We start from the raw sequence: 16679 nt of genomic DNA on the forward strand, positions 1-16679 counted from the left end.
CGAAAATTAGCAAACAAACTGAGCTGCCCTCATATCCACACTCAGATACTTCACGCAACATCGTCAGGAAACAAGCATTCCCCCACAGGTATCCCTCTATTACCATTTATGAAACCGTATAGAAGTATTATCCTCTGCGTTGCTAGGGAGATGTATTTTCCTTAGCAACGGTTACCATGGAAACATGATATGGATTTCTGAAGCCCTGAAAATGGACAATTTTCCACCGATAAAAGTATTCTTCACGTTTTACTTATGGTATGCACTACATTTTACTGGGAAAGCAGCCTAGTGCCTCCTTAGCAACGGCCCTAGCAACGGCTTCCCCACAGAAGGCCTGTGGGAATAGAACTTTTAGATACTCATATCTCCAGATTGGATTGATGGATTTTTACGATTTAAAGTTTAAAATGTAGGGAAAAGTGTAACAAATCAGATGAATTCAAGAACTAGGCTCGAAAATGCAATCTGTATATTTGACAGGTTTTGAAAAGTAAACATTCCATTTTTTTTACAAATTTTTACCGAAAAATCGAATTTCAAAAGCTCATAACTTCTCTTAGAAATGACATATTGGAACAAAATTGACATTTTTGTAATCCTTTGTTCCTGTTTTATCTGGCCACTAAGTAACAATGGAAAATATCCATATTTGATTATTTGCCACTCCCCTTTGCATTATAAGTAGGAAAGGAAATGGTCCCCATGGGGTCAAAGTTCAAGGTCAGATAACAAGGTCAAAGCTGGGCACTCAACATGGTTATCATACATTTTCAAAAAGCTTGTGGGGAGGACTATCACATGAAGGCATTCGCGTTTTGTCCCTTGATTTGGTAACAAAATCTTGTCTGGCCCATGGACTAAGGATCAAAATCACTTTTTCCCTTTTTTATATCAGGTAAAAATATAGGTACAGGTACATTGTATTGTAAGGTTGTTTCAAATGGTGACATATTGTGGATCTGATTTCAGATTGAGCAGGCACGTATTGACAAACTCTGGCCCAAGCTGAGGGTTCTCGCTCGCTCATCTCCCACAGACAAGCACACCCTGGTGAAAGGGATCATTGACAGCACCATCAGTGAGAATCGGGAGGTGGTGGCAGTGACGGGCGATGGAACCAATGACGGACCAGCCTTAAAGAAGGCTGATGTTGGCTTTGCCATGGTACGTCAGTCATGGCAACCTAAATCTTTATTTATTTTAGTCCATTGTGTTACAACTCTATTGATTTACATGTAGAAAGTATACACAGGGTGTTTGTAAGAAGAAGTGAGGAATCCTGCCTGTGTGTATGTTAGGAGTGGGTATCTCTTGATGGACCAGATAAAAAAATGGACCGGAAAAAAAGTCAGTGGGCCTAATTTTGGCCCCATTAGAAAATGAACAGTAAAAATATACAGTGGGTCCTGTTCTCCAAGATTCTTTGGTCAAAGTAATATCAATAGATATTCAGCATGCGGTCTTTGTATCTTTTATATGGCGCCACAGAATAGATGAAATGTCATCATATTTTCGAGGTCAATCACATAACAGTTACTGTTCATTTTGCTATGCAATTGAAAAAGGATGATAACTCCGAAAAGTGCCACAGACAGAACACAGTGATTTGAAGCCAGTCTGGGGAGGATGGCAATGCCAAGAACAGTTCAGGCAGGCTCTGCTGCCACAGTCAATTGTATCTGCGGGAAATGCCAGATATTAATTCCTCCACCTCTGTGACCGACTTCAGTGGGACAGAGATGGAGAATGATTTATAGCACTCACAGAAACCTGTACTGGTGTGTCACTCTCCAAAATATGTCATAGTACTTATTACTACAGTAACCACTGTTATAAATATCCGGCACCCACCCATTGGCAAGTAGAGAATGTACATACCTTTCATATGGTGTGCAGGCAATGCATCAAACTTCAATTCAATGGTTTTTCTGTTACGGCAAAACCTTGGGTAACATTACAGCAAAACCTGGGGTAGCATTTACATGTAAGTTCTACATTGTATTGACAGGGCATTGCTGGCACTGACGTTGCCAAGGAGGCATCAGATATCATCCTGACAGATGATAACTTCACCAGTATTGTCAAGGCTGTGCTGTGGGGACGCAATGTCTACGACAGCATCTCTAAATTCCTACAGTTCCAGCTGACTGTCAACGTAGTGGCCGTTATTGTGGCCTTCTTGGGAGCCTGCATTGACAACGTAAGAAAGACAACTTCTGATTCTGCTCATTTGTGAACAAAGTTTTCACACTAGAAATTCATATTCCGAGTACTGGTATTTTGGGTACTCCTTTGTGTTCACAGATTTTCATTAGTTTCGTGAATAATTTTTAATTTTGTTTTGTGATTGCATGAATGAAGTACTTTTTTTTACTGCTATGTGCTGTACATATACACGTACATACCATGATTTCAAGACTAAAGTGTGCACCCCCAATATTTGGGGCTGGTTGCAGACAAATCTGCGGGGCTAAAATGTAAAAAGAGCAGACTTAAAGAAAGTATGGACCTGTTACTGTAATAGTATTATTCTCAATTTTAAACATCACCAAGAAGCTGCCATGCTGGAACTTTTGTCACAGATTTTAGATCTAGCCAGCCTGAATTTTTTTCCATCAGCTCAATTTGCTTAATTAATGAACATGCTGCAGGCATGACAGCCAACAATCCTAGTGGGAAAATTTTGAAATCCTGACCCTCTGAAACACTTTCTCTTGCAATTTGAGGAGGAATTTTTGCAGGTAGACAAAGCTCTTTTGGTGAAAAATTACACAAAACTTTCAGCTTGATTTTGAGGTAAGCTGATAGACCTTAGTTCTATAACTTCAGATTGACACAGAAAAGAAACAGAAGATTCATTAACGCAAAAAATTTGTTGACGTCTCTACTTCAGGACAAATATTTAGGTCAGCAAAAATAGAACATTTTCAACACCAGTGCCATAAGCAGTCTGTACTAAGATTTAATGAGGAATTAGACACCCTGGTTTTTGACATAACGCCCTAAAGACATCCTCTCTTTCCTTCCATGTATTTTTCATCAACTTTCTCTGTACGTGATCACAATTTGCCAATTGAAGCCCTCAAAACAGCCGCTTCGTCCCCTAATTATTTTCATTTCCGATAAAATACTGCTAATTTGCACTCAACTCACATCTATTTAAACTCGATATTTGTTTGTCATTGGTTGATTTTCCATGCAAAAATGTGCATGTTTCTGAATTTTAAAAAACTGAAATCATGGTATTTAGAAGGGAATACAACAAAATTTTTATAGAAACACTGGCATTTCAGAATTTTTCAGCCTCCTTGGTAAGAATACTAGTAATTGACAGTTAACCAGTGAAAAACAAAAGATGAAAACTTCAGAACATTGTGACCAGCCAGAACTTGAGTGGGGAGGGGGGTACATGAAACCTATATACCGGGTACTAGGTTGTTGCCGGGCCCCAGCAAGCAGCCGAAATGATGCTATAATTTTCTGGAGATCTTCCTGGAATGGAAAATTCGAGCTCATTTGACACACTTGCATTTTAGTGCAAATATGCCTAGTGTAAATATGACAGAATGAGTAGAAATTTTGTCCGTCATGAGCAGCAAAAATCTGTCAAATGACAGAAAAACAGATACTGGCTAGAACCCTGATAAGGGCACTCAATGACCAGAAAGAGGAACCCAATTTAGATTGGTATTGCATTGACTGTCAGAAAAGCTCACCCTACATGTATGTCTTCATTCACACCAATCAGGACAGTCCTTTGAAGGCAGTTCAGATGCTGTGGGTCAATCTGATCATGGATTCTTTCGCCTCATTGGCCCTTGCCACTGAGATGCCTACTGAGGAGCTGTTACTACGGAAACCTTATGGGCGTACCAAGCCCCTGATCTCCAGGACCATGTGTAAGAACATCCTGGGCCATGCTGTGTACCAGCTCATCATCATCTTTACCATCCTGTTTGCAGGTATGGATTAGCCAAATTGGTTGATACAGTAGCCTGAGAACAGTATAGAAAAAAAAACAAGAACTCACTATGGTAGAAGACTAGTTCCATTCATTTTGTACATGTAGATGATAGGAATGGAGTAAATACTGCACATACAGAAATTTATCAAAGTATGTGTTGTACAGTAGTCAGAAACAGAGTTGTTGGAAGATTTTGCCAAGGTCAGTCACCAACACGCCATTGTAATACATTGCTGCACAGTTCCAAACGCTGCATTGCTGGACATGTATGGGTGTGACAAGTTGTTTGGTGTGATATATAACCCTTTGCTGCCATGTGCCTGCTACGCTAAAGGACAGTTACAACAGTCGGCCAATCCAGATTCAGAATTATCCAGATAGAGCCAGTTACGCTGAAGTGTGAGGGGCTTGACAGTCACTTAGGTCTAGACTTGAAATTAAAACAACCTGAAGTACTGTAATATACATGTAGCCCCATCAAATGAACCGCCTGACCAGTATGATGTCTTCCATCACCCAGGTGAGTACATTTACGACATCGACAGTGGGCGTGGAGCGGCCCTGCATGCTGCACCCAGCCAGCACTTCACCATCGTCTTCAACACCTTTGTAATGATGCAAATCTTCAACGAGATCAACGCCCGCAAGATCCACAATCAGCGCAATGTCTTCTCTGGCCTCTTCACCAATCCCATCTTCTGCTCTATTGTTGTGGGGACCTTGATTGCTCAGGTATTAGAAATAGGATCAAAGTTCATTCTGTGTTGAAGTGTACATCATGTGTGTACAATAAACAAACTAACAAATGTGCATTGCATTATGAAATAGTTCAACTGTTTTCCAACAGAAGGAAATTGAGCTCAGTCGATTTTTGACAGACCTTCCTCTGGATAACTAACTTAAAGGACCTAATCTCTCGGCATGTGACTTTCCTGAAGTGTGACAGGAGTAACAGGTCAAAGGTGTTGTACATGTATGTACATTGTACATGTGCATGCTCATGTATATCTCCCTATGTGTCCTGGACTACATGTACATGTACCTTTGCTGAAATGAACTGGTGACCTTGAAATACATATAGGTAAACCTCAAATGTACAAAGTACATTAGTGAACTAACCTGCATGTCTCCTAATATCCTAGGTGATGATTATCATATTGTTCACTTACATTTCATTGTGCTCTATTAGTGGTATCTGCTATTCAATTCTAAAAAAGGTTTTCTTCTCTGCCTTCTTAGGTCTTCATCGTTGAGTTTGGTAGTGTTGCTTTCAGCACAACTCATCTGACTGCAGACCAATGGGGATGGTGTGTCTTTCTTGGAATGGGTGAACTTCTGTGGGGCCAGCTGCTTGCATTTATCCCTACCAAGAAGCTGCCACGTAGCCTGACCATCGGTGGCGGTGAGCCTGAGGCAGACATGGTCTCCATTGCAGACATCGACGAGCCCGATGCGATAGAGAGCATGACAGAACTGCGCCGGGGTCAGATCTTGTGGATCCGTGGTCTGAGCAGAATCCAGACTCAGGTATGGCAACTTCTTCACAAGCTCTACAAATGTACCTCAGTAGGTCCTGGATGTGGACAATGTACTGAATGTACAGGCAGTACATCTGGAATAGCTTATTTACAACCACTTGTTTGACAAGAGCCAACATTTCGATGACCGTCTGTCATCTTCGTCAGGGCATTAATGACTGGTTCATTGTGCGCTGAAGATACATGTAGATGTTACGAGTACTGCTAGCAATGCAGTCCATCGAAACGTTGGCTCTTCTCAAACAATTGGTTGTGAATAAAGAATTTTCAATCATTCTCCAACCTGATGAAACTATTTATGTACAAATGCCTTGCAGTTTGGCATCACAGTTCACAATATTTATTACAGATATGTTTGATCCTTGGAAGAGTCTCCCCATGGAAATCAATGTACTACATGGTCAACACAACAAACTTATTATAAGACAGAATTTTCGGGTGTAAGCCTGTACACACTGTAGCTTTCCATCAGCCAGAATGCTTTCTGTGTTTAACTTTATTAGTTGCTTTTTTACCCAATGTGCACTTCTAAGTTCTATGTGTAGATAAATTTGCATGCATCACTTTCATTTTTCTTGTCCTTCCAACTGAATTCTGATGTAATGTGGCATGACATGATCAAGAAGTTTTGCACTTGTTTTGCCAGTGCTGCTAATGCATCATTTCCTTTCAAGTTCACTGCAGATGGTGGCCTGTGTCTGTGACTGAACTCAGAGGGAGTTCATGCATGATGCATTATCCATAGTGATTGACAGTGCATGTTACCTGTAATAAGACAGGGCTAGTATGGCCAGCTGTGTCCTTTCTGCACCAACAAGCTCTAATCTTTGCCTCACTTTACTATCCACCTTGAAATGTGCATATCCCGCAAAAGCGTGCCTTCTCTCACTAACGTCAAGACTCTGAATATTTGGCTTGCTCTTTCCCTTCTAAGAAATTATCCCAAACTGCTCCTCCTGCTACAACCTAAATCCTCCACTAAAATGTGCCAGTTGAATATTTTATTTCCTACCAAGCATTTTGAGATAAACAAACAAGGATTCTGTTACACATGATCATCTGTGATCTTCAACATCCCTGAGAAGTACAAGTGACAGGTTATCTTCACTTGGGTGGCTTCAGGGTCTGCAGTAAGGACATAGCTCACCTCAGTCTGCACGAGCAAGCACTGTGTCCAAACTCCAGGTGTAGTCCAGTTGAAGTGTGCCGTCTTAGCACATGAACTCTACAAGTTTAACAAAGCTTTGCCTTGTCTTACAGATCAGTGCAGTGGACACATGGAGGGATGCCATGGCCAAGACTCGACGAGACACCTTGATCCACGATTTCATGCCTGTCCCCGAAGGGGATTCCAATAAAACTAGCGAGCTAGACCTGACTAGATCTAGCGAGGATAACTCCCCGCCCAAGTCAGACACAGACCATCCTATGCCTGATTCGGAGTCTCCCAAGGCAAACTCGGTCCAGCCTGACCCAGTTGTGTTGGATGTGAAGTCAGATGGTGTTGAAATGGAGTCAGATGCACCCCCTGTTGCAGATTCTGCCCCTGTCGAGTCAAAGTCTCTATCCCCTACATTAGGCAATGCCCCATCCCAAGCTGACTCAGCTACTGTTGAGATAGACTAGTCCCAATCAAATATAGGGCAAGCATACACGTAGTTCTGTCTCGTGGCAGAGGCTTTGTGTTTGTCAATATGTTTGTTTGCTCGTTCGTTTGTTTGTGTTTGTCTTTGTTTACTTATCACCTTGTTTGTCTTTGTTTGTTAGGTACCATCAAAGTAATGCAAAGGTGCGACTGGGGTTCTGGGCAGCACACTCTGACTGTTGGAACCCTGGCTGACAGCAATGATTTTGGCAAAATCAAAAGAGAGAATCACAAAAAGATAAACTTTATTTTATTTTGCAGATCCGTGTTGTGAATACATGGAGAAGCACGCTTTACGAAGGTCTAGACAAGACTAGACGAGACACGTCGATCCACGATTTCATGAGCACTCCAGAGACCCACTCTATCGATTTCATGAATGCCAACGGTGGGGACACGACTGATGGAGGACTTTCTGGGCTCTCATCTGCCAACAACAGGTCCAGCAGATCACTCCATAGTTATGAAACTACCATATAAGATGGAGAATACTTAGCTGCTTGGGACAAGTCATGTTGCATCACCTATGTGGGACCTGGGAAGATCTGGCTTACCTAACAATCTGTGCGTGCTTCTCCATGGTTACACAAATAAATTCATAGCCCTTCTTTCCCAGGTCCCCCTTTCCCCAGTCTACTTATTGTTTTCATTTGTTCATGTTTCGTTCGGTGCATCACTTTCTGCTTTTACCTGATGTTCTTGTTCCAGGGTTTAATAAGTTAAGTTATTGGTTTACTCTCAGTAGTTTAGTGCAGAACTGACCTACATGAATAGATGCAGGGAAAAAACTAGTTCGTAGCTTGATCCTGAATGCATGAGTAGCAATCTTACATAAACAAACCATAGCAGCAAGTTTGATATATCAGGAAGGCTTGCATTAGTCTTCATTACATATTAGCATTTGCTACTTTTTTTATTGGAATTCTGTAGCACGAGGATTATCTGTACATGTGCAATTAGTTTTGGGTTTGGCCCTGTTTTAAGAGCCAGGTGAAGAAAACTTTTTTAAAATCTAAAGTAACAACATGTGTTTGTTCCACTCATGTTTCCATAATGTACTATGAAGCAACTTGTACTTAAACCCTATTATGTACAAGACAGAAGAAAGCATTTCAAGGAAGTACTATGCTCAGCCTATGAATTAAATTTTGTTTCTTTCCTTGTGTAAAAGGCTTCTATTTCGTAAACTGTTTTTGTGTTTCGTTAATCAACCCATTAAGCAAGACAGCATGCAGTTGTTGTCCTTTGTTTTACTCCCAATCAGTGTTTGATGTTACTAACACTGCAGGTAATTAGCTGACCCCGAGGTGTATACTATACAATCTATTCTCCCTTCCTTGCAATACAGCAATGCTGCTTCTAGAAAACAAGCACAACAAATAACACTCAACAAAAATTCAAATGCAACACTTTTTGCTCCCGTTCCCCAGAATAGACGATCAAAGGGTTAGCTATCCTCACTAAAGGCTCATTTCCTTCAAATTTTGTTCAGGAATTTGTTTAAATTCAATTTAGTGGATGAAGGATATCAAAATGATAATTAAACAACACTGGGCAAATGGATTATCTCAAACAAGGGCATATGTCCTTTTGAATGGATTTATACCGACTTGTAAACAAACTATGAGGGGAGTAAGCTATTTACATTGATGGACAAAGCAAAAACAAAATTGTTGCTTTTCTATTTTTGTTGAGTCCATAGAGCACAGCAGGACTAATATTACTGGTATCATGTACATCTACATGTACAGCTATCACCTTCAAATTTAAGAATTGTGCATATGGATATGATGGTGTTCATAAAGACCTGATATAGGTCAAAGTTCTATGGTATTGTGTATAAAAACATTTTCCAAGGTATTCCAGAGGTCCAAATGTTAAGTGTTAGTGATTGACGTAGATGTAGAATTCAGCTGTATATTGGTGACAGTGTCTGTGTTCAATGTAATGTATTGGAGTTTGGGTGGGTGAGTGTCCATAATCTGTGATGACAAAGTTTTTATTTATTTGTTCCCTCTCCTGACTAGTTTTCATACCATTGTCACCTTCAAGTTCATGACTAATGACTGATTCAACATTAGGAACGACTGCTAAGACAGGGCATGGCTGCTCACGTGCAAACCTTGTGATGATGAAAGCTCATGACTTTGCAAATGTGAAAGTTTTCCTTCAAAATGAAGCAATAACTCCTTGCTCGCCAGAAAGTGGTGAAGCTCTCAGTGCTAAAGCTATCAGACCACTACATTCACATTTTCATGGCAGATGTGAATTTGACCATGGTATGTTCAGTCACCAATGAGTTAGTGCTTCATTCAGACTCAGTCTGTGTCATAGAGGAAAATAAACGGATGTCGGTCATTTTGAAAGGGAACGGTTTTGTAGATAGAGTCGTTACCTGCTAAATTCACAGAATACTTTCAGGGCTGCATAGGTGTATGAATAGAACACGTAGATCAGAGCCCATATTTTGCTTTTTAACATGAAGTAGAAATGTTGTAGATGTTATTTTCCCTAGTTGCAGTCTATATTCAGGAAAACAATCCGTTAATACTGTAGATGGTTTTTATGAAATAAACTTTTTAAACCAAAATACCTATGCTTGTTTCTTTGACCATACATGTACCTTCTGATCACAAAGCCAACAACACAAACGCGGATTACCTCATCGTTTGAAAGCAGAAAAGCAGCAGAACAGAACAGGCCTTGCATAGTTCATCTATACAACAGCCGAATATTTCTTTATTTCATTGTTTTCCAAATATGATCATAAAATTAGCTAAAGTCTTTCTCTCTCTCTCTCTCTCTCAGTCTAAAATCATTGTAAAACCTAAAAATGGATTATCTGGAGAACATTGATTGTACGATGGTACACCATCAGGTTCAAGTTCAACTTCACGACCTCATGCTGTCGCCAAATGATGTTAATCTTTGTGACTGACAAATTATAGATTATATTATATTCCCCCTGATTGTGCAAATAGTATCCTCATTTGCATGAATTATGTTAGTAACTGTTGATCATATTCTGCCATTCTAGCATTTCCCCATAAATTATGCAAACACGATCATGATTTGAATAAGTTATGTTTAATGATATTCACTTATACCACAAGTAGAAACTTCCAGGCAGATAACATTATGGAATCATAACATTTTCTTATTAATTATGCCAATTAAGTCTTAAATTACCTGTCACAAGCTTGAATATTCCTATCATGGAATGCAGCTGATTTATAGAATTTCCTCACAAATTATGCAAATTACATCCATTTTTGCATAATTGTCGCATGTCAAACATTCACATAAGCTACATACATACCAAAAATTACCTCGATCCATCAACCTGTTCTTGAGTTATCCTCTTGAATATCTTTAAACAACCGCCCCTGCAGTTCAAGAGCAAGCCGCAAGGAGGCCCAAACTTGCCATTTCTTCCCCAGCACAAGTGCTACTTTCCATCTAAATTTCGTGACTCTAGTATGTCTAGATCACGAGATATCACAACCGGAAGCTGCAGTACCATAACAAGTTGTTATGGAGCCCAAAATCTTAGAATCATTTCAATGCGTCATGAAGACCTACCTACTTCCTCAGTTAACGGTAGTACATAATGTGTATGATGATTTGTGTTCAAATTCACGAACTTTCGTACATTCGTAACGTTACATTCTTGCCACCAACCAGTGATACATATTGTGCAATTGCACTGTTGACAAACCAACGGGATACGTAAGACATTTTCTAAAATCATTTATTGTTATCGCTTCCTCTTACATATTGCTTTCTCTAATTATGTTTCACCCATTTTCTCTCGTTTCTCCTGGCATTTTTCAATTTCTTCATTTTTGGGCTTAAGTGACCTGAAATTAGGTATGGAGGTAAAGTGGTCAAATACCCTTAGGCGTACGCGTGAAGGAGGTATCCCTCCTGCAGGAGTATTGTGGCCAGTCGTTTTTTCGCGTTCGCAGCTAAAACACGGGGTTCCCCTTAATTTTTTTTTAATCGGCATGTAATTTTATCTGTTATTGACAGGATGGTACTGTCAACAAGTACTCAATAGACACTTCCATTAAAAAAAACGCGACCAGAGGTTTGGTCTATTCTGCCCTAATGAGATTGAAGACAACATTTTATTATGGATTGTCCACTATATGATAATAAAACGCACAAAGCTGAATAATGCTTCACGCGGCTCAATGGAAGATGTTACATTTCATTCTATAGATAAATTCAAGTTCATTCTAGAAAGTAATACTGTAACGTTAACCCTAACGGTGTACAAGTTGATTCACATACAAAACACTATACAGTATAGTCTTATACATTATGTATAGTCTTACATTTTACCCATTCTTCTTCACCAGTCTAAATTTTCCCATTCACCATGCAATCCATACCACCCTGTATTTTACGAAGGCCCATAGGTACACTTAGCATTTTTTATTCCACTTTGTATTTTCTATGGGTACTTTGTATTTTCTATGGGTACTTTGTATTTTCTATGGGTACTTTGTATTTTCTATGGGCACTTTGTATTTTCTATGGGCACTTTGTATTTTCTATGGGCACTTTGTATTTTCTATGGGCACTTTGTATTTTCTATGGGCACTTTGTATTTTCTATGGGCACTTTGTATTTTCTATGGGTACTTGTTTTTTTCTGTGTGTACTTCGCGAAGTTTTTTTGGTGGCTGGCGAAGCGACATTCATTTTGCTTTGATGTGGATGCTCCCATTTTTATTATGGCGGTATATTTCTATTTACCATTCTAGGCAACTAAATTTATTTTAAACCTATTAAGAGTCATTGCACGAGAAAACCAGGCAAAACCAGGCAGAGGTCGGAAGATGGGGGTCGGCCAAATCGGCTCATACTTTGTATGTGAGATAGGTATGAGGAACTATTAACAGCCATATAGTTAAAACCCTCCAGGTATTTTTCGTTATGGAGTTCTGGGACACCCCTCTGAGACCCTCAAAAATCTAACAATTTATGGCTGAAAATTACTGAAATTACAATGGACACCACGGTAATTCTGATAATGATATGAACATGGGGTTTCTTTTGTCACATAGCATGGGTCTTCTACTTTTACAAAAAAAAAAATTGAAGATGCAACATTGAAGTTAAAAGGGTATACCAGGGGGTTACCAGAACCAATGAAAACAGAATTTTCATCTTTCTACATTTTAGTCATTTTTAAGTAGCTTTTTCTCCGTGACGCGGCAAATTTGATGAACGGTTTTACCATTGCTGAAAAGAGGAACATCTGCTGATTCAAAAACAAGTTTCGTTTAATTGGGCCACGCATAACGGGGGCCGTGAACGAAGGGTCTTTATGGGGGTTTTTCCGGGTTTTGGACCCTAATAAATTAGCTAACAACGTCTCTTTATGGGGTAAATCATGGACATTTTTTGTGCAGCTGCATGAGATCAATGGACAATTGTTGAAAAATGCTAAAAATAATTAGAAATATTCGTTGGGACTCCACATGGGGGATACAAAGATACCTGAAAAGCAAGTTTAAACTGATTTTACACAATTTATCACATTTTATTTCTAATTTCCACTAGTAACTACCTTTCAAAATTAATTTTGTGCATTTACTTTGTGCTAAATAATATGGAGGCTATGTATGGGGGTTATCACAACACCATGTGTGAAACTAGCTACCATATACACAAGCCGCATGGGTGCATGCACTTAGATACAAGTACTCTAAATGAACACTATAGCAACAGTGCTAAGAATAAAGCTAAACACAACCGTAAAAACAGGCAAATTCAACTGAAGACCACTGAAAAAATTACTCAGACCATTTAGGATCGCTGTATAAGTCAGCAGTAGGTTGGAAGATAGGAAGGTCTTTGAAATTCACTCATACTCAAGAGGGGCTTTCTTCCCACAGTGGCTTTCTGAATAGTGAACAGTTTAGCATTTTCTATTTAGAACGTCTTTTCGGTTTGTACAATTTGCTATTTCCGAAATTATCATGAAATGAAAGGCTTTTTACTTGGATTGTTTAGAAAACATCTTAAACGAACTGAGCATATCGTAAATGCCTTTAGACAATATGACACCAAGGTGATTACCAAAGGCTGGAAAATAACAGCACTGAAAGTATACATTCAATGTAGTCTGGAGGTTGGTTTTAATCATATACTAGTATATTATGATTAAGAATTTTAGTTTGTACGGCGTTCCAAAAGTGCATTTGTTGGAGACGCTCCTGCAAGCTTCGCAATCGTGACAATCACCCGCCTCGGGCATCTCTTTTTACAAAACTTATGTTTGCAAAAATAAAACACAAAAATGCAAAAAGTCTGCCAGGGCTGGTTTGTACTGACTAGTCTGGGGTGCGGGAGCATGAAAATTTGGAATGCATCAGGAGAACTGTGCATATTTATTGTAAACGTCATTGGCCAAATCTTAATTTAAATATTCTAACTGCTAATCATCTAAGTGAAACAAAGTCAATCAAATTCATTTCATACTTCATTCTTACATCTTTAAAACATACCATATTATACATCTGTGATCTATAATAAGTTAGTTCTAGAGTTAATATCCTCCGATTCAAGCAAAGACACTCATACACCAAAAGAAGGTACAGGTTGAGCTGTCCTAGATAGTAGTACAACTTTGTTTTTCTTTCTCATTTGCTCTCATGTGGAAAACTAAAACAAATGTCTACATGTCAACGTGCGCACAATGGTCTGTAGATCTAGAGAAAATGGTCTATTTTCAAAATAGGACCAGCGCTATAAGGAAATGAAAGTGTTTTGCTATGTGCTTTTAAATTATTCTTTCCTCTTCGATGTTTTCAACCTTTTAGTGTTAGCACATTAGATCATGAAATGAGACTTTTCATCTCTCTTAATTTTAGTTCCCCAGAAACAGGAACACTATCCTTGCAGGATAGAAGACATGTTTCAGTTCATTCAGAAACAAGTCTGGTCTAATTACTGGACCACAAATCACACATAAATGGGCCATGGGTCTATTAGATCATACAAATCGATCATAAAATGTCGCAGTGAAGGGCAATATATGGCCGTTTTTGTGTAGTTGGAGGAAAACCATGCATGCATAGATTTGTGGTAAAAAATTATGCCGGTTTAAGGGGGCTCCGCATAAGGATACTTGAAAAATTGAATTAATCCAATGCTTGCATAATGACAATATCAAGTAATTTAGGCCTGAATTGTCATCAATATATCAAGGAATAGTCGATGATGGTACAGTCAATGATGGAGATACTTTTCTCATTTGAATTAATTGACATTATATTGTAATGCGATTCTAACTGGTCTGGGATTTTTATTTGGTAAAATTTATTGCTGATTTGTTATTAGATGACGGATTTTTTATGAATTGGTTTCCTTATCTTGTAAGCTGAGTAGAACCAGATGTTCCTGTATATGTAAATGCTAACTAGTTCATTTAATCCAATAATGAAAGCCTGAATATATTTGGCCAACCTGTATTTTCAGTGGCCTTTTAATAGTTGAATTTGACTGTTTTTACTGTTATATTTAGCTTAAACGCCACATATTCTTGGTCCTATTGCTAGATTGTCCATTTGGAGAACTTGTATCTACGTGTATGCACCCATGTGGCTTGTGTTTTTTTTTTGGTAGCTGGTTTCACACATGGTGTTCTGATAAACCCCATACTAACCATATTTATAATATTTAGCACAAAGTGTATGCACAAAATTAATTTTGAAAGATAGTTACTAATGGAAATTAGAAATAAAATGTGATAAATTGTGTAAAATCAGTTTAAATTTGCTTTTTAGGTATCTTTGTATCCCCCATGTGGAGCCCCAATGAATATTTCTAATTATTTTTAGCATTTTCCAACAATTGTCCATTGATCCCATGCAGCTGCACAAAAAATGCCCATGATTTACCCCATAAAGAGACGTTGTTAGCTAATTTATTAGGGTCCAAAACCCGGAAAACCCCCCATAAAGACCCTTCGTTCACGGCCCCCGTTATGCGTGACCCAATTAAACGAAACTTGTTTTTGAATCAGCAGATGATCCTCTTTTCAGCAATGGTAAAACCGTTCATCAAATTTGCCGCGTCACGGAGAAAAAGCTACTTAAAAATGACTAAAATTTAGAAAGATGAAAATTCTGTTTTCATTGGTTCTGGTAACCCCCTGGTATACCCTTTTAACTTCAATGTTGCATCTTCAATTTTTTTTTGTAAAAGTAGAAGACCCAAGCTATGTGACAAAAGAAATCCCATGTTCATATCATCATCAGAATTTCCGCGGTGTCCATTGTAATTTCAGTAATTTTCAGCCATAAATTGTTAGATTTTTGAGGGTCTCAGAGGGGGGTCCCAGAACTCCATAACGAAAAATACCTGGAGGGTTTTAACTATATGGCTGTTAATAGTTCCTCATACCTATCTCACATACAAAGTATGAGCCGATTTGGCCGACCCCCATCTTCCGGCCTCTGCCTGGTTTTCTCGTGCAATGACTCTTAAAACATAATATACTTTACACTTTGAGAAAATTTTGTTTGTTTTGCATGCAATGTTCCACACGTTTATTAATTAGGAGTATCAAATAGTGATTATTACATCCTGGCATAGATTATGTTAATGTAGACACAGGACCATACTATTTTCGGGGGTGCTAGGACATATTGTTCAGACTTCCGTCAACATTTCCGTAGCGATATATGGTAAATCACTTCCTCGCTGAATGTTAATTACTCCTTTGTATTAAAAAAAGCCCGTAATCTAAAGCGAGGGTTCATTGCCAATGTTGGGAAAAAATTGCATTGCGGTTTGCTGCCCTCCTACCAACCGCGAACGTTCATCACATGCAGTTTACGTAGGAAATATGGACAGTATGCTGTTTCAGTAAATAACCTGACATCTAAAATTATTGAAATATTCACAGAAACTCAAATTACACTCTAGGTTGACCGTCTAATCGTGTGGTAAGCTACATGTGTGCTGTAGTGACATGAATTGGCACTTTTGTGGGGAGGGGGGCGTCCCAACAAAGGTCAACGACCTCCATGGCTTACGGCCTATGTTTCACGCTTTTGCACTTCATAAATGAACAATTTTAGATGTCAGGTTATTTACTGAAACCAAGGAGGTTGAATACAATACTTGTATTTAACCTCCTTGCTGAAACGGCATATTGTCCATATTTCCTACGTAAACTGCATGTGATGAACGTTCGCGGTTGGAAGGAGGGCAGCAAACCGAATGCAATTTTTTCCCAACATTGGCAATGAACCCTCGCTTTAGATTACGGGCTTTTTTTTAATACTAAAGGTAGTAATTAACATTCAGCGAGGAAGTGATTTACCATATATCGCTACGGAAATGTTGACGGAAGTCTGAACAATATGTCCTAGCACCCCGAAAATAGTATGGTCCTGTGTCTACATTAACATAATCTATGCCAGGATGTAATAATCACTATTTGATACTCCTAATTAATAAAACGTGTGGAACATTGCATGCAAAACAAACAAAATTTTCTCAAAGTG

General features: G+C 38.9%; 1 protein-coding gene across 3 annotated transcripts in view; it reads left to right on the forward strand.

The window, feature by feature from the left end:
* The window catches only part of LOC109470003 (plasma membrane calcium-transporting ATPase 2-like), a 62472-nt gene extending 54541 nt beyond the window's left edge, over positions 1 to 7931 (forward strand). For 2 of the 3 annotated variants that reach the window (XM_019768781.1, XM_019768782.1), the window contains exons 15-20: positions 973 to 1167; positions 2012 to 2203; positions 3752 to 3965; positions 4488 to 4699; positions 5207 to 5494; positions 6766 to 7379. In XM_019768781.1, the coding sequence (XP_019624340.1) occupies positions 973 to 1167; positions 2012 to 2203; positions 3752 to 3965; positions 4488 to 4699; positions 5207 to 5494; positions 6766 to 7131 (1467 nt within the window). In that variant the 3' untranslated portion in view covers positions 7132 to 7379. Of the gene's footprint in view, positions 1 to 972; positions 1168 to 2011; positions 2204 to 3751; positions 3966 to 4487; positions 4700 to 5206; positions 5495 to 6765; positions 7380 to 7411 lie in introns of those variants that run through there. The other variant, XM_019768783.1, reaches the window with a different exon arrangement.
* Positions 7932 to 16679: the final 8748 nt, after the last annotated feature.

The sequence above is a fragment of the Branchiostoma belcheri genome, unplaced genomic scaffold (assembly GCF_001625305.1).
Source record: "Branchiostoma belcheri isolate BF01 breed outbred unplaced genomic scaffold, Haploidv18h27 scaffold215, whole genome shotgun sequence".
Lineage (NCBI taxonomy): Eukaryota > Metazoa > Chordata > Leptocardii > Amphioxiformes > Branchiostomatidae > Branchiostoma > Branchiostoma belcheri.